This window comes from Danio rerio, chromosome 14 (assembly GCF_052040795.2).
Source record: "Danio rerio strain M-AB ecotype USA chromosome 14, GRCz13ab, whole genome shotgun sequence".
In the NCBI taxonomy this organism is placed as follows: Eukaryota; Metazoa; Chordata; class Actinopteri; order Cypriniformes; family Danionidae; genus Danio; species Danio rerio.
This window is the reverse complement of record NC_141034.1, coordinates 55,182,473-55,206,305: the sequence shown is the minus strand read 5'-3', so window position 1 is coordinate 55,206,305 and position 23,833 is coordinate 55,182,473. Positions and strand designations below refer to the sequence as shown.

General features: G+C 35.5%; 1 protein-coding gene, 2 long non-coding RNA genes and 1 further gene across 10 annotated transcripts in view; 2 read left to right on the top strand and 2 right to left on the bottom strand.

Moving 5' to 3' along the window:
* LOC141377613 (uncharacterized) overlaps positions 1 to 10,385 on the bottom strand; it is a 322,793-nt gene extending 312,408 nt beyond the window's left edge. For all 6 annotated transcript variants that reach the window (XR_015507993.1, XR_015507989.1, XR_015944971.1 and 3 more), the window contains exon 1: positions 10,159 to 10,385. This is a non-coding gene — a long non-coding RNA (uncharacterized LOC141377613). The remainder of the gene's footprint in view (positions 1 to 10,158) is intronic.
* Positions 10,386 to 13,667: 3,282 nt separating this feature from the next.
* Positions 13,668 to 19,190, top strand: LOC147840939 (uncharacterized). Of its 2 annotated transcripts, XM_087282006.1 has the most exons (6): positions 13,668 to 14,072; positions 15,585 to 15,691; positions 16,853 to 17,064; positions 17,160 to 18,236; positions 18,322 to 18,490; positions 18,571 to 19,190. In XM_087282006.1, the coding sequence occupies exons 3-6, from the start codon at positions 16,854 to 16,856 to the stop codon at positions 18,704 to 18,706; spliced, it is 1,593 nt and encodes a 530-aa protein (XP_087138132.1). In that variant the 5' UTR covers positions 13,668 to 14,072; positions 15,585 to 15,691; position 16,853; the 3' UTR covers positions 18,707 to 19,190. The 2 variants fall into 2 exon arrangements, with proteins under 2 accessions (XP_087138132.1, XP_087138131.1); XM_087282005.1 differs by lacking the exon at positions 13,668 to 14,072 and having other exon boundaries at positions 14,080 to 15,691.
* A 441-nt stretch (positions 19,191 to 19,631) lies between these two features.
* Positions 19,632 to 23,240, top strand: LOC147840938 (uncharacterized). The gene is made up of 4 exons (XR_015507994.1): positions 19,632 to 19,871; positions 19,947 to 20,006; positions 20,645 to 20,755; positions 22,724 to 23,240. It is a non-coding gene; the product is annotated as an uncharacterized LOC147840938 (long non-coding RNA).
* On the bottom strand, positions 22,402 to 23,582 carry timp2b (TIMP metallopeptidase inhibitor 2b; the record flags this gene model as incomplete). The annotated part of the gene is given in 1 exon segment (NM_213296.2): positions 22,402 to 23,582. The product of NM_213296.2 is annotated as a TIMP metallopeptidase inhibitor 2b (mRNA).
* Between the last annotated feature and the right edge of the window lie 251 nt (positions 23,583 to 23,833).

The window sequence follows — 23,833 nt, the reverse complement described above, 5'->3', positions numbered from 1 at the left end:
CATTCTGGAATGAAAACTCCAGAACAACAGCATATTATAAGTCTGTAAAATAAACTATTGAAAGTGCTGATGATTGTGATAGTAAGTGTTGTATTGTCGTCTTTCAGGTTGTATCTCAGCTTTGATGCACTTTTTAAATAAATAAATAAAAAAACAAAGCAGCTGCTTGCCATCGCGACAGTAATGAGATCCAATGGACGGCCGATCACTTTCACTCCAAAATGGCGGAATCCAGGGCTGTTGCTGGGCGCTGCTGTTGCAATGGAAAGTTTTATTGAGTGTCGCCTCATGGTCATTCTAAGCTCTTTGGTATCCCGCAGCCCTAATTTGTACATTTTTGATTTAGTGGCTAATTTGTAAGATCTCATTCGTACATTTAAAAGTACACTTTGCTCGTCACCCTATGAGGAGTAAGGTTAGGGATGGGATTTGGGAGAACAACTCCCACATTAAAATAGAAAATTAATATATGTTTACATACACATTCTTACAATTTCATTTGTATGAATCAACCCCTTATGTGACAATTCATGAAATAGTAACATTACCTCGTAAGATTAGACCGCACATATACCGCAATAGCCAAAACAAGTAACGCATCACAGGAAGGCTAGTGAGTGTCGCCTACAGATAGTAGTCCTACAATCTGACACTCGATGACACTGGAAAACCCTGTCAGAAAAGTCTAGTGGCTGTGAATGGCCTTTTTACAGTGTCTGCTATAATGTTAATGTTGTTTTTGTGTGTTTAGATGAATATGGCCACGGTGTACATGCACAGTAGTTTTTTATTGCCACATTATATCATTATCAGGGCTCGAAATTAACCTTTTTGCTTGGTAGCACCGGTGCTCCTAACTTTAAAAATTTAGACGCATCAGCCAAAATTTAGTCGCACCCACCAATTATGAGCACCGTTACTACAAGTTTTATACAAACATATTTATTGTATTTGAAATCAACACTAATCAAACTAACAAGAAAAAAAATTAATATATATATATGCAAGCGTGAGGAAAATATGTCTCAACGAAATCCCGTTATCACAAGAAAATAGATTTTTATAACATAAGTGAGTGACTAAAGCATACACGGAGCGCTCACTGGCCCTGTACACACTGCTTAACATGAATCTGTTAACGGTATAACTGTGCTGTTCTCACAAGTGCTGTCTGATATTGCACTGATGCTTTTGACATATACTGTACCTTATTATATGCATACATGTTAATAGCAATACCGGTCTTTTCATGAGTAGCGATAATAGTTTACTCAGTGCAAGCCCATTTGCGATGGTGTACGTGGTGTTCAAATTGACGTATAGCTGCCCCTTACACGGCGGACAGCATCTGGCGAATATATGAAGGATTAAACAGAAGCTCTCGTGCTAGATGTGGCAAACAGTTACCTGAAAACTTCATCTCACAGACTTTTCATAGCTGACTTGAAGCCAACGGAAGTCTTCTACTCTTGGAAAAGTGTAGATGGTGGATTAACATTCAGCACATGATCACTAGTAAGATGTGTCATTATTTATAACTTTGGATGCCATGGTTTCTAAAACTAAATCTGTCAGTGTTATCTTCATTCTCATCTTCAGCGCTTTAGTTTTTCGCGCGTGGTAGTAGCTCTCCCTGTCATCCGATGCCAGAAGGCACTGACTGAGTGATTGACAGCTGATATTAACCAATCATTCGCGTTCAGTGCTAGAGCAGTGGTGGGCCAATAAGAAGAGCGTGAAGGCGGTGCAAGCATTACGGACTTAGATTTGTTTACTGCAGCAAAATGACATGACAACTGTTTTAAACCATTCCTGAGCGCTGCGTTTCGCGTTCCAAGTGCAGACAAAGAGCTTAAAGATGCATTCTGCGTGAATGTATCCCGAATCCGCGCATGTGGTGAACATTTTGCAGTAAAAACTGGTCGCACACAACAATTTTAAGCACTCGCAGAAATGCTCCCAAATATATTTTAAGGTCGCATAGAAAAAATTTCGGGCGCATATGCGACCAAAATGGTCACAATTTCGAGCCCTGATTATGATGAAATGATATCATTGCCTTCAGTGATTTCCTGAAGATAAATAAAAAAAAAAATAACTGAATAACTACAGCAGTTGCGATCATCAATCTCATAAAGCAAGAGATGATGACGTGTGCAGATGTTGTAGTGCTGTCCTGTTTCTTAAGGGTAAATTTTGAAGTCCTTCCCCTTCACACTCTGTTTCAAGGGTCAAGGGGAAGGGAAAGGGGTAAAAAAATAGAATAGGCCTAAGAGATCCGGAGGCGTCCAGAACAAATACAGCAGTTGTGTTTTAGCCACACCTACTTGGTAAACAACATTGCATGAGCATGGTATATCATGAGTCAAAAAGTGAATGACAACTGAATTACGAAACCTTATTATGAATCCATCATATGATTGCTTCTCAAAGGACACGTTCGCACTTCACAGCAGATGTTTTGTAACTACACCTCTGTGTTTAAAAGAAAACATTGAGGCACATTCAGACAAACCCAGGACCCCAAACAGATTGTGATTTGTTTAGTATAGATCAATGAGGCTTATTACCCAGCTAGATCTGCAGCGTTTATCTACTTAAGAGAGTTGCTCCCAATTTATGCCGCTCTAACCTTGAAAGGCTGTTTGATGCATTGCATAGTTATTGGTAAAAACTAATTAAACCTCCATGTTGGTGGCCTTGCACACATTCTAGTGTAGATGTGGCAGCTGTTTCAGAGCATTACCTAATCTTCCTACGCATGGGAACGCTTATATTTTATGGCGGGAACAATATATAACTGCTAAGACTCAGCGGGGTCTCTAGGGTAGGGTTGAGTTGAAAGAACATACAGTACACGTGAACCTACACATGCATATACACACAGGCACAGATTTGCTCATTAGCATGTAGAGGACTAATGTGCAGCATTTCATGCAGAAGTGGATTTAGCGTGGATAAGAGAGGCTAATAGTACAGGTGCAGGGTGAAGAAGTTCAATGCATTGATAACGACTGTATGTACACCAGATTCAATAAGACCATTTGAAAACGACACTTTATTTATGCACACTGCACTCTGGTGTTTGCTCCTGACATTTATGCACATGCATTTCAGAGATTTATCTATAGCCTCTCTTGCTTGATCACTTTGTTAAGGATCTAGGACTAGGTAATAGTGCATACCGTGCCCCGCCGTGTTTAGTCCCAGAACTATTTTTTTTGCATTCATTTTTCCTATAGAGATTTCTCTCTGTTTAAAAGTGACAAGTACAGTAGGTTAGCACATAATCTGCACTGTTGAGCTCATCATTCAGTCTATTTATTTACTTATGCAAATGTCTGTAAATATAGATTTAGTCGTTATAGTATTTTCAGTAATATTATTAAATCACATATTTAGATGTGCTAGGGTTGGGTGATGTCGACCAATTTAGCAGTGTACAATGTCTAATGTGAAACATAAGAGGTCAGGTTTATTTTTTTTATATTGATGTTCTTGTGCACTACAAAATAATTTATTCATTTTTAATATTATTTGTTTCTTGCAATCAAACATTTTATTATTATTTATTTTGTCCTTTGTTTGATTATTTTTGTTATAGGATATGTATGCTGTTTGCATTTTATTCAAAGGTTAAACGCAGTGCCTACACTGTGTGTTTACATTATAGCCTGTGTTTGCTGTGATATCAACTCAAATGGTTGTAATACCATGCATCAAGTACCAATGTAATACCAAAAGGTTTTATATGAAGTAATATGAAGACTGAGTCGCGCCAGCTCCGGGCTGCAGCGCACATTACTCGCAGGCCGATTCTGACTCGGATTCTGGCCCGATTGACTCGAGTACGGCAGCCGGAGTTTCCGGCAGGCGAGAATCTAGCCGGAACTAGCCAGAGTGTATTTTGTTATCTGGGGTGGTTTGGAGTGCATTGAAGAAGCACGTGCTGTAGTACTTTTTCCCGGTGAAACAGTGCTTGCAGGATTGGGAATTCCCACATTCAGAGAATCCAGCAAACTTTCTGATCGCAGCCTTAGGAGAAATGTTTTCTAACTACAAAACGCTGGCTGAAGTGGCGCAAGTAAATCCAGTCTTTGGTCACGAGAAGTCGACTTTCCGAGGCAAAGACAGTGTCCCTTGATGCGTTTGATTACGCACAGGAAAGCATCCAGTTCAGGTCAACGCAGGAGGAAGATGTAAGTTAGGGCAGATATGAGTTATTGTTCATTTGTCAACCTTGAAACCAATCATTCAGAGGTTAGTTCACTATCTGTTGTATTAATCCATTTTCTTTATAAAACTGCTCCAAAGCAGTCTCCTGCTGGGCCCTAATTCCTGCTTTATTCGAGAGCTGCTGTGTTAAATTAATAAAAACAACAGAAAACAAGTTAACTATGTTTATAAACAAAGCATCCAACAGGGTCATCAAAAGTCTGATTTCAATTTACTGTAAGATGCTAGCACTTATTCACCTTATTCTTCGCAGACGAGCGGGCACAGCCATTTGAATCTTTTTGGCTCGAGACCTCCGGTCTCATACACTTGCATTCATTTTTAGACATTAAAAACTGCTCGTTTCACTGTTGCAAACTGATATATTCTTATTATATTATTCTACTTGTTCTGTGTAGTCATGCAAACATTTGTTTGTAGAGCAAGCAGTTTGACCATTTTCTGCCGTTTATTATTCCTAGTCATTTCTCCCATAGGCGACTGAATCGGAAGTTCTATGACAATTACGAAAACAGACGCACTTCCGCATTTTAGAATAAGGTCAATAGGGAATAAAAAATCTATTTTTCACTTCTCAAAAACACACAGACAGAAAATTATCAGCTCAGACAAGAGAAGTTTAAAAATGATCTGGAATCATTCCAGCATTGTGCATTTTTCAAAATCCAAATTAGGGGGGATTCGGGGTTACATTTGGTTATAATAACTTTGTTTGTTGTTGCTTCTCTGGAATAACTGCCTGTTTAAATAGATATATTGTGAAATTGAGCTGTGAACCTACACTGGTCCTACGATTATCATGCCATCGATTCGGTTCTTTCTGTGCTTTCCATTCACAGTTTTATATTTTCTTCACAGCAGTTCTTGTATAAAAATGTATGATTATATTTATATTTATATACTATTTGTAATGCAGTTTTTTTTTTATTTAATACAAACAGCTAGATATATAAACTGTACCTTTAAACAACACGAGCATTTATAGCAATTAATATAAATAAATATAAATATCGCGGTCGCTTTTTGATCCTTGTCTACCAAGTTCTCTTAAACCCCTTTGATTGGTCACACCCTAAACAAAAATGGTTGCGATTGGCTTTTGCGCACTGCGCTCTTCACAGATGAGTGACACTGAGAAGCGGCAGGCGGCAGCAGCGATCACAGCAGATCCATGATAGACACAGTGGAGAAAACTTTATAGGCACACGCTCGTGTCTGTATCCAGAAGTATGTAAAATTGCCAAAAGGAGAGGAAAGGTCACGCCAGCAGGTCAAATGGGCCCATAGTGACTGTGTGTGTAAGAGAGAGAGAGAGAGAGAGAGAGAGAGAGAGAGAGAGAGAGAGAAATGGAGTACTTTCATTCTCTCAATCGCAGTAAAATAGGGGCTTCTGCTGTAAGTGTCAGTAAAAGACTGATCCAGCAAACACACACGCAGTGAAATTGTGCACAGTTTCTGCATTTTTAAGTAGTTAGAGCGTTGTAAATACTCATGCTCGCCTCCCTCGCCATAGTAAGCTACGGCGACAGAGCGCAAATGACGTCACTACATAATAACCGGTTATGATTATTACTGAACCGATACTGAATTGTCTGAGTCTGCATCGGGATGCACAGAAGACACAATTAATTTTGACACCCCTATTGTGAAATATATTGTTACTGTGAAACAAAATGATACCGTGAAACAGAATTGGTTATACCGCACACCCCTATTTCAAACCATGTCTTATACTGAATCTCTTTGAGCCTATAATAAATGTATTGGGACCATTTTAGATCCCTGCTCCGGAGTAGTACAGAGAAAAGTCGCTCACACTTTAAAGTTCTTGCAAAAGCAGCATGCATTTTTAGCTTTTAATTGCTGAAACACCAAAAGTTACCTTCAGTGGCTATAAGCAGTTTGAAAGCGCAGCGAAATCGACTCTACATCATTTTTAGTGCTTCACAGGATTGTGCAGGTCTAGAGTGTTATTTTGGCACAATTTTCTCATTTTTGTTTCTCTGATTGATGGATGCAAAACCAAGGGTCATTTAATTTGTCTCAAGAAGTTCTGCTGTTGATGATTTAGAAAATAAGATGAAATAATCTGGTCTAATGGCTTCAACAAAAACATATACCACAGTTTAACAGCCTCTTAGATCACAGTGGGCCCGTCTTTTTAAGACTTCTGAATTATTATGCAGAATCAATTTCACCATGCGGAAAATGAATGGGACTTCAGAAAGCTTGTTGGACTCTATTGACCCTTCACTAAGCTTCAGGGCAGTTGCTGCTACTCATCCAGACAAGAGGATATCCCATTAAAATAAACAGGAGATTAAAGTGAGATTCAGTAAAACGTGCTCATGAAAATTGATTTCATATTTTGGACAGTTTATGTAAAATTATGTTTACTATACAAAATATAGACACTCAAGTTAGACTAGGAATAATAAAAAGGGGAAGATAAAACACGACAAACAGCTGCAAAAGTAGGTCAGAATTTTGTGTTTATTATTATTTTTAATATTTATTTTAAAATGTATAATTCTTTTATTTATTTATATATTTTTTTTATGCATGATTATTATTATTATTATTATCGTCATTATTATGACAGGGTTTTTCAAAGCATCACCTGTAGATGCATAGATATACACTCAATTTCTAATCAGCCAATCACATAGCAGTAACTCAATGCATTTAGCATGCAGACATGGTCAAGACCAGTGTTTCTCAACTGGTGGGTCGCGACCCAAAAGAGGGTCGTGGGAACATTTTCAGTGGGTCGCTGAGTATGTGGTCAAAAAAAAACAAAATAAAAGTTTAATCTATTTTGCTTAAACTGGACTTTTATTTTGAAATGCATGCGCGACAACCTACCGTTTGACATGTGAAATTTCATTTCATTTTTGCAACAAATATGTCGAAGCGCAAGTGCAACCCTGAATATGTAAAGTATGGATGTACATATTTTGATGACAAAAAAAACTTAAAATCTCAGTGTGTCATATGTAGTGAGGTGCTCTCACAAGCATGAAACCTTCTAAATTAAATCGACATTTAGAAACCAGACAACATGTTTTATTAACAGTTCAGTTTAGTTCATGGTAACAGAACCTTTCCTTACCCTAACCACTGTTAACAGTATTTGTCGTTTTTCGTTTGTAATATTTATAATTTGATACATTTTGTTAAATGACAGCAATAAAATATTGTTTATTTGTAAGTCTTGATGATTTTCTTATGATTTACCTGTCACTACTTGTGCATGTTAACAAATAAATACAAATTAATTATAATTCCTAAAATTGTATAATAGTTCCTAAAAATTTGGGTCGCGACCTGATGACCATGTAAAAATGTGGGTCCCATGGCCAAACCAGTTGAGAACCCCTGGTCAAGACGATCTGCTGAAGTTCAAAGCGAGCATCAGAATGGGGAAGAAAGGGGATTTAAGTGGCTTTGAAGGTGGCGTGGCTGTTGATGCAGCACAGGCTGGTCTGAGTATTTCAGAAATTGCTAATCTTCTGGTGTTTTCAAGCACAACCACCTCTAGGGTTAACAGAGAATGGTCTGAAAAAGAGGAAATATCCAGTGAGTGGCAGTTCTGTGGGCGCAAATGCCTTGTTGATGCCAGAGGAGAATGGCCAGAATGGTTCAAACTGATAGAAAGGCAACTCGAATAAGCTCTCGTTACAACAGAGGTATGTAGAAGAGCATCTCTGAACACACAACATGTCCATCGTTGAGGCAGATGGTCTACAGCAGCAGAAGACCACACCAGGTGGCACTCCTAAGAACAGCTAAGAACAGGCAACTGAAGCTGCTAATTGGCATCATGCATGAAGCAGATAAATCTGCAGCAACAGTGTGATGCTATCATGTCAATATGGAGCAACATCTCTGAGGAATGTTTCCAGTACCTTGTTAAATCTATGCCACGAAGGATTAAGACAGTTCTGTAGGTAAACAGGCGTTCAACCCAGTAGTAGTAAGGTGTACCTAATAAAGTGGCCAGTGAGTGTAGATAATTATAATCAAGGTGTTTAATATGAAAACATATATCCAATATAAAGTGTGTTGTTTTATGTTGTGCTATCATTTATTTTATGGTGTCATGAATACATTGTTTTGGATGACTGTAATCTTGCACTCCACTATGGGATGCAGACAGACATGAGAATAACAGCGTGGTGAGAAAGTTGAAAACTTTAAAGCACAATGTTTGAATTTGGCTTTTTATTTAGCAATATTTTATGTTGTGCCTGTCAGTTTAGTTTTTAAAAAGTGATTAGGTTTCGTAAATATTTATTTTAGCTTTCTACATTCGTTAATCAAACATTTGGACAATCTTCTATATGAAGTGACTAAAATAAAAACCCAGCCCTGACGATAATTACAATTATAACAAACAAAGAAACAAATTTAATTTTAATAGTTACTATATAACCCAGCCCTGATGATAATTTTAGCAAACAAACAAACAAATAAATAAATATAATTTTAATTGAGTAACTATTTTATAATAATTTAAATGTTTAATAGTTACTATATAACCCAGCCCTGATGACAATTATTACAAACAACGAAACAAAAAAAAAATATATATATATAATATAATTTTAAATTGACTTCATTAACAGAAAATGCACTATATAAATCAGCCTGACGATAATAATAATTAACAAACAAATAAACAAATACATAATTATCATTTTATTTTAAGTTACTAAAAAAACCAGCCCTGATGATAATTATAACAAACAAAAAACACAAACAAACAAATAAAATAAATATAAGTTTAATTGACTGCATTTACAGAAAATGTACTATATAACCCAGTCCTGATAAAATATAACTATAACAAACAAAGAAAAAAATAAACTTAAACTTAAGTAAAATATAATTTAAATGTTTAATAGTTACTATATAAACCAGCCCTGATAATTATAATTACAACAAAGAAAAAACACAAAACAAATAAAATATAATTTAAATGCTTAATGGTTAGTAACCCAGCCCTAATAATTATAATTATAACAAACAAAGGAAAAAATAAACAAGTAAAATATAATTTAAACGTTTAATAGTTACTATATAAACCAGCCCTGATAATTATAATTATAACAAACAAAGAAAAAAATAAACAAATAAAATATTATTTTAATGTTTTATAGCTACTCAATAACCCAGTCCCTATGATAATTATAATTATAAAACACAAACAATTAAATTAATTAATATAATTTTTTAATTGACTGCACTAACAGAAAAATATACCATATGACCCAGTCCTGATGATAATTATAATCATAAACAACAAAACAAATAAAATACAATTTAAAATTTCAAAAAGTTACTGAATAACCCAGCCCTGATGATAATTATAATTAACAAACAAATACATATAATTATATTTTTATAGTTACTATATAACCCAGCTCTAATGATGATTAAAACAAACAAACAAACAAATGAATAAATATAAAATTTAATTGACTGTATTAACAGAAAGTGTACCATACAACCCAGCCCTGATGACAATTATTATACCAAACAAATAAATAAAATCTACGGCCATACTAAAAAATAAATAAATAAATAAATAAATAAATCTACGGCCATACTAATTAATTATCCACAGAATAATAAAATAGAGAAAATACTAATAAAATGCTAATACAATTGGTCAGCATCTTTTTAATCACACCATTACAAAATGTCACGGGCTTCCAGATTGAACTCCAGCAAACGAACTGAACAAACAGGACATCACCTCAGCCAATACAGCTACAGTATGTGTTCTGGTCAAAACAGCTGCATAAAGATAACACACACACACAAAAAAATAACCGTACAGACCACACTTTAACGATTTCTCACAGAGCTGTAGAGATAGCTCACCCTAAAATTAAAGCTTAATAGCAAACTACTCACCCGCGTGTGTGATTTTCCGCATTTCGTCAAGAGGGATGTCAGATCATGTCTTATTTTCTGCACTTTCGATTTGGCAATCCGTGTGTTTAAAGCCAAGATAGTACAAATCCCAAAGTTGATCCATATATCCAGTGGGTAAAATCCAATTCTTCTGAAGCCGAATAACTTTTTGTTTGATAACTCCGTTGTGCTTTTAAAATATCTGATATGTTCATTTTAAAAATGGCGCCTTTGGACGTGCAGGTGGATTAGTAATTGACGTTGGTCATGTGACCGGGTTTGACGAGCTATATTTGGATAATAAAATAAAATAATTATTAATTTATAATTTTAATATAGCATTACTCAAAAGGCCGTGCTTTATATAAATAAATCATTTTATTGTTAATTTGAAGTGAAACCGATGAGAAAGGCAAGTGATGTTACAACTTACAAGGTGTTCCATTTGACAAAGTACCCGACTTGTGTCCTCGGGAGATCCTTCTTCCAGGTCTGAACTGGTGTCTTTGCTACTGGTATTGAGAAACAGTCTGGATTCAGAAAACAAGGGTAGATAATGTATTGCATAGCAAAAAGGCAAAAGATAAATCTGTCAGTTCAATTTTAATCTGCTTTTTGCTCCGTTTAATTCTGTTTTCCATCACATTTATCTTGTTTTACATTTAAAACTGCCATTGCTTTTTTATCTCCTTTTTTCTCTCCTAATTTTCTCATACTAAAGTTCAGCATTACATTAGAACATCATGAAAGTTAATAAGTAAAACATCTTAAAAATGTCATCAAAAGGGGGTGTCATCAGGTGTCATGGACAACCTTGTCATGTTTTTCATAACATTATATTAACATGAAAATCAATATTTATGTTTTTAATTTAGAGGCTTATTAAAACATAAAAGGCTATAACTTAATTTTATGCACTATTGCTTATTTTGTGGTGATACAAAAATAGTTTATCGTTACCACCTATTATTATTAGGGGCCAAGCACCGTAGATGCGTAGGCACCTATTGCTTTCGTTAGTGTTCTTCTTCTTCCGTTTCTTCCGCCGGATTTGAATGGCAGCCCATATAGGCGTATGCGGGAAAGTTGTATAATTTGGCACAATGATAGAGGCCAGTCTCAACATTAACAGACCAAATATGAAGTCTCAAAATCAAACTCTCTAGCGCCACCACTTGTCCAAAATTTCACGTATGTTTATCATGATAACTTTTGAACCGAATGGGCTACAGTCAAAATTCTTTTTTCCTCTGATTCCTTGGCTCAGTCCGATTTAAACACACCCTATGACGTCATTTTCCGTCATGAATTTTTTCGCGCTATTTTAAATTTTTTGAAAAACCTATTTGATCAAACTCGTCCTAGGCCGTTTCTCCGATTTTCACCAAAATTGAATCACATGATCTACAGACCATGCCAACCAAAAGTTATGAAATTCAAGTTGATTAGACCAACTGTTTTCGTTTAACTTGCAATCAAATTTTACGAAGAACTTGCAAAAATGGACTTGAGACGATATCTCCGTAACGCATTCACCGATTCACACCAAACTTGGTATGTGTTATGACAACTAGGGTTTAAGGTTATATGCAGAGTTTCGGCGCACTGCCCTCTAGTGGTCCGGGTATACAAAAAACTTGCTTTTTTGGCTTAAAACGTCTTAACCTTTCGTCCGAAACTCATAAAACTGGTCTCATTACATCCGGCAGAGCATTTCGAGTCGAATGATGTCTGATTTTCACAGGTAAGCCATTTTGGGCGTCGGCCATTTCCATTTTTGGCCAAAAATGCTATATTTTACCAACATATTCACATATCATTACAAAACATGGTAAGCATCTGGCACAATGATAGAGGACAGTATTAACAATAATCATACCAAATATGAAGTCTCAAAATCAAACTCTCTAGCGCCACCACTTGTCCAAATGTTCATGTACGTTTATCATCACAACTTTTGAACCACACTGTAAAAAATGTCAGTGAAAACTACAGTAAAAAACTGTAAAGCAGCAACAGTAAAAGACTATTTAAACCAAAATAGTATATGACTGTATTACATACATTAAATCACCGTAATTTAAGAAAGAGTACATAACTTTAATTTTTACTCTTTTAATATGTAATAAATACAACTTTTTACAGTAAAAATATATTTTTTTGGTGAAATAAATAAAAAAATACCGTAACTTCTCAAGCAAGTAATTACCCTAAAATCAACAGTATAATTCTGTGTAAAAACACATTTTGTTGATGTGTACTATAAAATTTACAATATAAAACCTTCAAAAATTCAACAGAAACTTACTTTAAATTCTACAGTAACAAGAGGTTAAAAGAATGGTATATGTTAGTCAAATAAAAGGGATAGTTCACTCAAAAAGAAAAAAATCCAAACCCGTAAGACCTTTGTTCATTTTCAGAACACAAATTAATATATTTTGGATTTAATCGTAGTTCCTCCCATAGACAGCAAGGGTTCTTACGCCACAAATTACAATGTTAAAATCCAAAGTATTTTAATTTCTGTTCCGAAAATGATTAATGACATATTTATTTTTTTTTTTGGTCAAACCATCCACTTTGTTGAAAAACAAAAACAAAAAACAGCATATGCTGGTAAGGTATGCTGGTTTCAATGCTGGTCTTGCTGGTCTCAATGGTGGTCAGGGCCAAGATATTACATTGAAACCAGAATACGGGCATCAAAACATAGGCTACATCACCAGCATATGCTGTTTTATTTGAGTCTTTAATGTAAAATGTTATAATATTCTGTCATTTACTGTACTTTTGTGTATTGTTCATTAAATAAGCCCTATGGATCAAATCTGAGATTTAATTGCTAAAGGCAATGAAAAACAAATTCAAGATATAATTGTAAAAATACAAATATATCGACCTTTATGTAATCATTCATTCGTTCATTTTCTTTTCGGCTTAGTCCCTTATTCATCAGGGGTCACCACAGCCGAATGAACCGCCAATTTATCCAACATATGTTTTACACAGCGGATGCCCTTCCAACTGCAACCCATTACTGGGTCCATCCATACACACTCATTCACACACATACACTACTGCTTGTCTTTGGACTGTGGGGGAAACTGGAGCACCCGGAGGAAACCCACGTGAACACGGGGAGAACATGCAAACTACACACAGAAACGCCAACTGGCCCAGTCGGGGCTCGAACCAGTGACCTTCTTGCTGTGAGCACTACCCACTGCGTCACCGTGTTGCCCACTATGTAATCATGTTGTAAAAATATTAGATTTTTCATATTACTTTGTATTTAATCACAACTATATAGGTTAAAGGCTGAAATAAAAGGTTGAAATAAAAGATGCTAGAATGAGCAAAAATAAAAGATGAATTATGAAGACAATTAAGTGTTTTTAATTATGAAATGTGTTTTATTATTGATTATTTATTATTAAACAGCATGTTTTAAAAATTCTGTAAAAAACATGAACACACATGCAGAGAAAAAAAAAATCACGATCTGCATGCAATGCAAGTGGTGAGTCCAATGCCTATTTTAAATTTTTTCATAGGGTAACTTGCAAATTGTGAAGTTGGGGGAAGACTTTTTGTCTGACGCAAAGTGTATTTATTTAACAATTACTTGTTAACTTGAGTATAAATTACGAACATTTATACTATTCAAAGTGCATATTTAAATGTAGTAATAGCACCACTCAGTAAACGAAGGTGAACTGTCAACGTTATTTTATATTTCAGTTGGCGAAAAATGAGCGCGCTCACCGTTTAAAATGGCGGAATAGCACCGCCCAATGAGCTAACGTGAACTGTCGACATTTTATATTTCAGCCGCCGATTTAGCGCGCCCGCTCTTCAACTTGTGATGCTTAGTGCAAACCTTTGGCACCTGCTAACTCCCTGCTAACGAGGTAAGTCTGTTTGACAACACGGTTCTACACTAAAAGTACATTTTTACAGAATCAGTATTAGCGATGTTGAGTTGCAATTTCTGTGGCAAGTCAGTCAAATCATTGAGGGCTTATGTAATACATTGCAAACTTCACCGAAATGAACCGCGTTTATTTAAGTGCTTTGCAGCCGAATGCAAACAGACTTTCTGTACATATGCATCGCTTAAGGCTCATTTTTACAGAAAACATAACGTAAATGCGCCTGTTAACGTTGCTGTCGGGACAGATGTTATGCCTATTAAATGTGCAATGGCGTTATGTGATCGACAGTGTGAAGATGCTAAATCTCTAATAGCACACTTGAAAGACCACATTGTAGAAGGACGTGTTGTGAGTTGTCCAGTAAGAGGATGCACAGATGCTTTTAAAGTTAAATCTTCCTTTACCTCCCACATGTCACGGAAACACAAACATTTCACAGAAAGCACAATTAGTGACTTGTACAGAGACTCGTCGGCTTATCAGTCATCTTCACAATCTGTAACAACCGAATTAACGTCACATGACTGTGGCCATGAATTTGAATGTGATGTAGATACATCCGACGATTTCAACGATCTTTTTCTTAAAAATATTTGTTTATTTTACTTAAAACTGCAAGGGCAGCTCTTAGTGCCTGATTCAACCACACAGAACATTGTTGAGGAGATTCAAAATATACACGAGTTGGGTCAGACATATACTTTAAGTAAACTTGCTTCACAGCTAAAGAATGAAACATCCTTAACAGAAGATGAGATCACCAAAATTTGTCAGTCTGTCAAGGAATCTGATCTGTTTTCTGCATGTCATACAGGGCCAATGAGGACTGCACACACAAGAGCTCAGTGTTTCAAAAAAAATTTCAATTATGTGGAGCCTAAGACTGTTTTGTTAGGAAGGGATGAGAACAGAAAAGATAGGTTTGCCTATTATGTGCCAGTCAAAGAGACTTTAAAATGCTTATTGCAGTCTGATATGTGGCAGGATTGTATGTCTGAGGAGCACCCCACTGACACACCCACAGATGTTTTAACTGATGTTACTGATGGCCAGATGTTCAAATCAAATGAATTTTTTGTTCAGAATCCATCAGGCCTAAAACTAGTACTGTATCAGGATGCATTTGAAGTTGTTAATCCTTTAGGCTCTGCAAAGACAAGACATAAAATATTAGCTGTTTATTTATCTGTAGCTAATTTGCCACTTCATGTAAGGTCAGACACAAACCACATGTCACTTGTTTTATTGTGCAGAGAAAAAGATTTTAAAGAATTTGGGCATGCTAAGGTGTTCTCTAATTTACTAGCAGACTTAAAGTATTTGGAGGAGAATGGAATTCCTGTTTCAGATGAAACCGTAGTAAAAGGAACGGTCTATTGCATTGCCGGCGATAATTTAGGATCCCACTGCATTGGTGGGTTCTCTGAAAATTTCAGCCGTGCAGAACATTTCTGTAGATATTGTCTAATTACTCGATCTGAATTTCAGGGTGATCCAAATCTGTGTGGACCAGCCCGGACAATTCAAAACTATAACTCAGCAATTGACCGCATCCAAGCAGAAGGAGCACAAGACGTGGAAGGAGTAAAATTCAGGTCAGAATTCAATACTTTGAAATACTTTAATGTGTGTCAGCCTGGTCTGCCACCTTGTGTGGGACACGACATATTTGAGGGTGTTTTGTCATATGATGTGGCACTGTATCTGAAATACTTCATAAAAAAAAAAAAATGGTTCACATACTCTACATTGAACAGGCGTATTAAACAGTTCAAATACTGTGCCTCAGATGCTGCTGCTAAGCCATGTGAGGTCAACCCTCAAGCAGGTAAGCTCACTGGAAATGCAATACAGAACTGGAATTTTTTAAGACTGATGCCTCTCATAATTGGTGATCAAGTGAAAGATGCAGCAGATGATGTGTGGCAGCTGACTCTGCAGCTGAAAGACATTGTGGACATGGTATGTGCTCAGAAAATCTCTGTTCCTCAAATTGCATATCTTGAAGTCCTTATTGAAGAGTATTTAGAATCCAGAACATCTATATTCCCCGAAACTAAGCTGAGACCTAAGCATCATTACTTACGCCATTATCCAGCACTGACTCTGAAATTTGGCCCCTTGATTAGATTGTGGACAATGCGTTTCGAAAGCAAGCATAGCTATTTCAAAAGATGTGCAAGAAATTTGAGGAATTTCAAAAACCTTGGTCTCACTTTGTCTAACAGACATCAGATGTTGCAGGCTTATTTATCAGCAGGCTCCAATAGACAGGCTGTTTTGCAAATTAAAGGTGGTTCTCCATTCTACTCAACACTGTACAGTAAAGGCATTCAGGATGCAGTCAGACAATATGGTTTCACTGATACCAACACAGCTGTCACAGTAGAAATGGTTTATAAAGGAACAGCCTACAAGAAAGGACAGTTCCTTGTCACAGGGTATACTGACTTGGTGGAATTTGGTGAACTTGTGCTCATTTTGGTAAAAAACAACACCGTTTATCTTTTGGTGTCAATGTACACAGCAGAATTCCTTCCTCAGTACCATGTGTACTCAGTGAGGAAAGACAATGAAACGATCCAGTGTTTTAACATCTGTGACATGATTGATTTCTATCCATTGGCTGCTTACATGAAAGATGGACAACGACTGGTTCCATTGAAACACAGTGTTTTGTCACACTAATTATGTCTTGTGCTGTCAAAATTGAAAGTTTTTTTTTTCTTTTTGTCTTTTTACATTTTTTTACTCAGAATGGATGACGTAGAGCCAAGCAACATAAGCAGTGCCATTACTAATGTGTTACCAGACCTACCAACCTCAAATCTAAATATTGTATTGGAGACATTACAATCTTTAGGTGTGGGAGCCACTGAAGATTTACAGTATATTAAGGAAGCTGATCTGCTCACAGTACTGAGACCAGTTCAAGCTAGAAAACTGTTGGCTGCATGGAAACAATCCAGTAAGTACATTATGCAGAAAGTTACATTTACTTGTAAGTTAAGATAAAAAAAACAAATTTCATTCTGTACATTTAAATTTCAATTTATTTTACAGCAGAGACAACTGAATTCCATAGTCAGTCAACATTGACCTCTCCAGTGTCCTCAGCGTGCTCCTCAGTCTCACTGTCTTCCTCACCCTCACCCTCACCATCACCCAGACACATGATTGCTACTGCAGATTGGGTCGACAGCTTCCAGATTCCATGGGAGAAGCTCCCAGAAGCCTTAATGCAGAGTTTGGAGAGAGGGAAAAGGCCAAGCTCAAAGTTACGCAGAGAAATGATCCGAATTGTAGTTGCTGAAATGATGCATGCCTCTTCTTCTCCTGGTAAACAATCCTCCACAGAGGTTGCGAAGAAAATGGTAGCAAAGTATCCACTGTCACTGCAAGATGTTATAGAAGGTGATGTGGTAGGAACAGGATATCACTCACTCGTCAAGCAGCTGCAAGCACGAATTGAAAATGTAAAGCGGTCTTCAGTACCAAGAATATTAAAGCGCAGACGGGGGTCAGATGAATTTGACACAGATGAAATCACAGCTGAACAGAGGGCAGCTGTTCAGGACACATATGGCTGCATAAAGTGGGAAATGAAGTTTATGCCAGTGAGTGAGACACTGGAAAGCCAAGAAGAGAAAAAAGAGAAAATGAAAGTGATATTTGAACAGGCAACCTTCAACACAGAGGAGGTAAAACATCTCATGAAGTGCACATACTTCTCCCAGCGTAAATCAGTGAACAGTGGAACCGATCTGCAATTCCTCATGCAAGAGTGGCCTTTCTTATTCAAGGAAGTTGGCATGGCAGTTCACTTTCATGAATTAACTGGTGTTTCCCTGAAAGAGACTTTCCTCAGTAATGTTGAAAAAAAAGGAAAACGTGTTTTAGATTTCATGAGAAGTGTTTGTGCAGAAAAAAGCAAACATGTTTTGCAAGCGGCCACAAAGCTGAAAATTCTGAGAGGACAGCTGGAGGGCTGCTCAGAAGATGTAAAAGATCTGGTGCTCCTCATCCTCTCCTACTTTAATGAAAAAGAGGAGGACTTGTTCTTCTATGTGGAAGAAACTTGTATGGCAAAAGAAGTACAAGTGGAAGGCTTACCTGTGACTCCATGCATCATTGTATGCGGTAAGTTGATCTGTTTTTTTGAAGGAGTCAGAGCTCATGTGTAATACATGTGTAATAGTTATTTTCTAACTATGTTTTCTTGCAGGAACATCATGTTATGCTGCAAAGCATTTCATGCTGAGTGTTGACCAGAAAATTGTCAACGAATACATCTCCACCTTCATCTCGGCTGTTTGCATGATGTTTGCAACCTACTACTGCCTCAACATTCACTATCCTGTGGGTCTGGGCTCCACACTTGAGTTTATTCAGAGGTAAATAATTTTATTTATTTATTTATTTTAAACAAATCACTTAATCTAGTGGTTAATTTTGAATTCTTGCATTCATAAAGGTGTTTCTTCAACATCAATCCTGAGAAGGGCACAAAAGTGGAAACTAAGAAAAACAAGAAACAGCTAACAGTGAATCCAAGAGTCCTCACACTCATTGCAGATCTCTCAGATCATGAGTGGAGAGAGGCATGTTAAATATGGACTTTCAGTTCACATCATTTGAAGTGTTAACACAACACGTATACACCACTAATTGAGTTTTCAGTTTACCTTATCTGTTAACCACCAACAAAGAAAGTACGCTTTTAGTATTTGGGTTAATGATAATGTTTTATTGAGCATTGTTTTTGTTTAATTGGTAAACTGGCTTATTCCAGATTTTGTTAAAAGTACAATGTAACAGACATTTTTGTTAAAGGCTGCATTTGTTCCATTTTTTTTCTAGTTTTCATTGAGGGAAAGAGCAAATTTATATACTAAATTTATTTTTCTAAAGATGTTACAAAACAAATTCATTATACTCCCTGCACATAGTGTTATATGCTTATGATTTTGGCATTTATAATTATTATTAATTTATTTTTTTTGTTTCAAAATATTCTGGTACTAGCAAGGAGTTCAGAGTGTTTGGCTGATTACATGCGGAGTTTAATAAACCTTTTGGAAAATGCTTTCCAGACACCTTTTTTTCAGTGATTATTGTGACACTTCAGATTAAGTTAATGACTGGTGGGATTGCTAAAATCTAAGAATCTACGTAAAAGTAAGTAAACTAAACACTTGAGAATATTTATGTAATTATTTTTACACAAAACAGCATGTGTAAACACATTCTATAAGCTAAATATTGCATATTGTGTAAAATTAAAGCTTTTATCTTCTAACACATTTCAGGCACTGCATTCAACCTTCACTAGATGATGACTTCAAGGAAACACATTTCTGGACAAAAAGTGTTAATTAATACTTTTTTTTTAATAATGTTTATTTTTTTAAAAATTTCACTTTTAATGAGACATTTTTGTTGTATCCACTTTATTGAACAGCAACACTAAAGTTCATCAGGAAACAATGGAAAGAGATCAGGATTGCAACTTTGGTTGCTGCAATAACGGTATGTGTTGTGTTGAACTTGTTGAGCGGCTTGTGAAGCACAGCTGTTGTTTTTCCCTAAATGTAGCCATTTATTTAGTACATGTAGTGTGCATACTGCTTTTAAAAGAGTGAAAGATATGCTTGAAACATTTTTGTCTTATTTAGGACAATATATTTTCTTATGTCTGCCAGAGTTTGAACACAAGGACTCTCTTTTCCTGACAAGTCTCTATTTGGATAAGAGACCTTTCAAGTATAAATTTGGGTAAGTTTTGTTGATTATTAAACATCAATTTAAAAGTACTAATTACCTATTTAACTCTTGCTTTACCTTACACAGATGAGCAATTCGGTGCTTCCAACTTTGCAGAAACGGGGTGTGGCCAGGCTCTAAGCTTCAGTGAGTACATATAAATTATAAGCTTTTAAATTAACTGCCATGCATCAATTTGTCAGATCATACATGCTACTGTTTGGTCAGTTGCTCAACTAACCTTACTCTGTTGGTATCACAAAATTGTAGAACTAAAATTACCTTTCATTAAAAGAGTATTTTATTACAACCCAAACGTGTTTCCAATCTTTCCTTGTATAGCAGTGGATTGTCCTAATTTACAATCTCAAAACAGATTTTTATGCTTGATCTCAACTGAAGTGTAATTTTATTTTAGTTTATATTTAACTTAATTTTATGCTAGCTTTTAAAAAATAATAAAAAATTATATTGCTAAAGTTGTCTTGCACATTTACAGAACAATATTACCACACATTCATCACATTGTCATCTTAGTAAAGTTTGTGTTTAAAAAAAAAAAAAAGAGTAAAGAAAATCTCAGCTAAATTGTATTATATTTATGTACATTGTTTACATTATTATTATTATTCTTTTGAGTTGGAAATAACACAAACTGCTCAATATTTCGAAACTGCAGCAATATTTACTGTAGCTATTGTGTAAATGCTAAAATTAGTTATATTTATTTAATAACTATTAATGTTAGAATTGTTCCTTTTTTGTTTCTTTTCCCCTGTTCACAGAGAGGACCTTCTAAAAGTTCCGGTTTTCTGAACATTGTATCCTGTGTGTAAGAGACCTCTCTTCAGTCAAGTCTGGACCCAGTCAGATGCCAGTCTTAAGGATAATTGATGGTAAGCAGTGTTATAGTATGGTGTAACAAATGCTAGGTAGACTCAAGCAGTCGTGGGTGATAAAAATTGTTATTTCATCATTTCATTTTTGTAATTAAAAAAAGATACACAGTATAAATACACAAATTAAATAAATGGTGCATTTATGTTTTAGCTACAGTAGGTGTATTTATATAGAGGAGCAGGAGTGCTGGTCAGAAATAAAATGAAGAAGCAAATTATCAATTTAATAATTGAAGCATAAAAATTTACATAAATTACCATTTAAATGGACAAATAAATAGACAATTGTAAAACTATTTATTTAATTCATGTTTTAAAATGTGAATTAATCAAAGCGTAAAAAGTATATTTATTCATTCATTTTCTTTTTAACTTAGTCCCTATATTAATCCCTTTATTGTGGGTCGCCACAGCGGAATGAACCGCCAACTTATCCAGCATATGTTTTACGCAGCGGATGCCCTTCCAGCTGCAACCCGTCACTGGGAAACACCCATACACACTCATACACTACGGACAATTTAGCTTACCCAATTCACCTATACCGCATGTGTTTGGACTGTGGGGGAAACCGGAGCACCCGGAGGAAACCCATGCGAACGTAGGGAGAACATGCAAACTCCACACAGAAATGCCAACTGACCCAGCCGGGACTCAAACCAGCGACTTTCTTGCAGTGAGGCGATCGTGCTACCCACTGCGCTACCATGTCGCCCTAAAAAGTATATTAATAAATACTTTTACTTTGCCACATGATTTCCTCGAGTTAATCGATTTTTTTGTCTATTAACATCATTTTACAACTTTAGATTATAGTGTTTACCATCAAATTTTATATCAATAAACAACAATAGTTGACAACAGAACAGCATTAACAATACCTGCAACACTGTGATTATAATAATATATTAGCATAATGCATTAAAGGAATGGTTCATCTAAAAAAGAAAATTCTGTTATTATGTTCATGTAGTTCTAAAAACGAAAGACCTTTGTTCATCTTTTAAACACACTAAAATATATTTTATATTTAGTCCAAGAACTTTCTTATCCTCCCTTAATAAGTACATGTAATCAGTAGTTAAATAAAAATGTTATGATGATGTAACTGGTGTTATGATATACACTGGGTAATGCTCCCAGTGTACCATGTTATACATCAGAAGTGTTGTTGAAAATGTTTCCCAAAAGTATTATCATTGCTTCACACAAGGAGCATTGCTATCTGTGGGAGGATCAGAAAGAGCTCTTAGATTAAATAAAAATAATAATAATTTGTGTTCTGAACATGGACAGAAGTCTTAAGGTTTTAGAACAACATGAAGGTGAGTAATTATTGACAAAATTTTCATTGTTTGTTCAACTGTCCCTTTAATTATGACCACACACTAAAAATAATGGTTTGGGATAAAAGATAAAGTAAAAGACTCTTTATAGCAGACAATGATGTTTGTATACTCTTTTGAAAAATGTACTGTCAACACAGATCTTTAATTGCAGTTTAAAGCAAAAATGGCACACAATGTAAATATTTTATCAACTTTATATTTAAACTAGTTTTTCTACAAATATATATTTTTAAAAACAATTATTTTATTATAGTTATAGCAATTACTCAACCTAGAAAACTTTATTGTATTTTTTTGTAAGAATGACTAGGATTGTATCTGATGACTCCTATCTGATGATTTAGTACAAATTGTGTGAATTGTTGAATTTAGGCTCCAAGCTGACAGAGTGAAGCAAATACTTATGATAGCTCAGTGCTGAGATGTGTCTATTTCAATCTTTTGCCCTAATATTGATTATTAATTATTGTATTTATTATTAAAGTGGCCTACAAAATTCTATGGTGTTGCTTGTGTGCAGTTCATTGGTAATCAATTAAAGAAAAGAAGACTGAGTTTATTTCAGTTCAAGCATATTTCTCTTGAACTAACTTGTCTTTGTGTCTGTTTTCTGCAGAGAGATCATGCCAGTCCATATTGAAATAGTGACTACATGCAAGACTTCAAGCAGTACTACATTTCAAGTTTGGAACATACACAGTCCTGTGTCTTCCGTCAAGTGTGGGCTCAATACTATTGTTCAACCAGAGCAAGCAGCCCTGATGGATGTACAGTATATGTCTTCATTGATTATCCTTACTTTTATATATGGACACATTTTATTTCCAACATCAACACGCCTTTGTGAGTACACTGGTCAAGTTATTGGATCAGCTCAAACTGTTTTAACACAGTCCCTGTATGTAGTTTCATTAAAATCTAATAATTATAGTTTGTGCCTTCAGTTGCTATAGACTGTATTTACTAGTTCATTTTGCAATTCAAAAACCTGATTGATTGTTGTAAAATCTGTGGCAAACAACTGTAATGTCTTTTGTGTTTTACCGTGTTTTTTACGGTAAAGTTCTGGCAACCACAGCTGCCGGTAATTTTCTGTAAAACTGAACTTTACAATAAAATACTATTATATTTAATACAGTTGTTTTATGTTTATTACGGAAATAGAATGTAGTTAGTTTTACAGTATATTTATTATACACAGTAGTTTACTGTAAAGGAATTTACACTTACGACTGCTATTTTTAAAGTAATTTACTGTAAACATGTTTACAATACATTTGTTTTATTTAACAGAAATTTACTGTAAACATACAGCAGTTTTCAACTGTAAAATTTACAGATCATCAAAAAGTATTCTGTAAAGCATTGCACGTTGCAACCTTATATTTTACGGTGAACTTCTGGCAACCACAGCTGCCGGTATTTTACCGTATATTTCACCCGTTATTTTTTACAGTGCAACTGGGCTACAATCAAAATTCTTTTTTCCTCTGATTCCTTGGCTCAGTCCGATTCAAACACATCATATGACGTCATTTTCTGTCATGAATTTTTTCGCGCTATTTTAAATTATTCGAAAAACCTATTTGATCGAACTCTTCCTAGGCTTTTTCTCCGATTTTCACCAAAATTGAATCACATGATCTACAGACCATGCCAACTAAAAGTTATGGAATTTAAGTTGATTAGACCAACCGTTTTTGTTTAACTTGCGATCAAATTTAAC

What these genes read in the sequence shown, in the direction of transcription:
- LOC147840939 (XM_087282005.1), top strand. Translation starts at nt 14,136, where the DNA reads ATGTTGAGTTGCAATTTCTGTGGCAAGTCAGTCAAATCATTGAGGGCT. An exon ending in GGCTGCATGGAAACAATCCA is followed by an intron (nt 17,065 to 17,159) that starts GTAAGTACATTA and finishes TTTATTTTACAG; the next exon opens with CAGAGACAACTGAATTCCAT. An exon ending in TCCATGCATCATTGTATGCG is followed by an intron (nt 18,237 to 18,321) that starts GTAAGTTGATCT and finishes GTTTTCTTGCAG; the next exon opens with GAACATCATGTTATGCTGCA.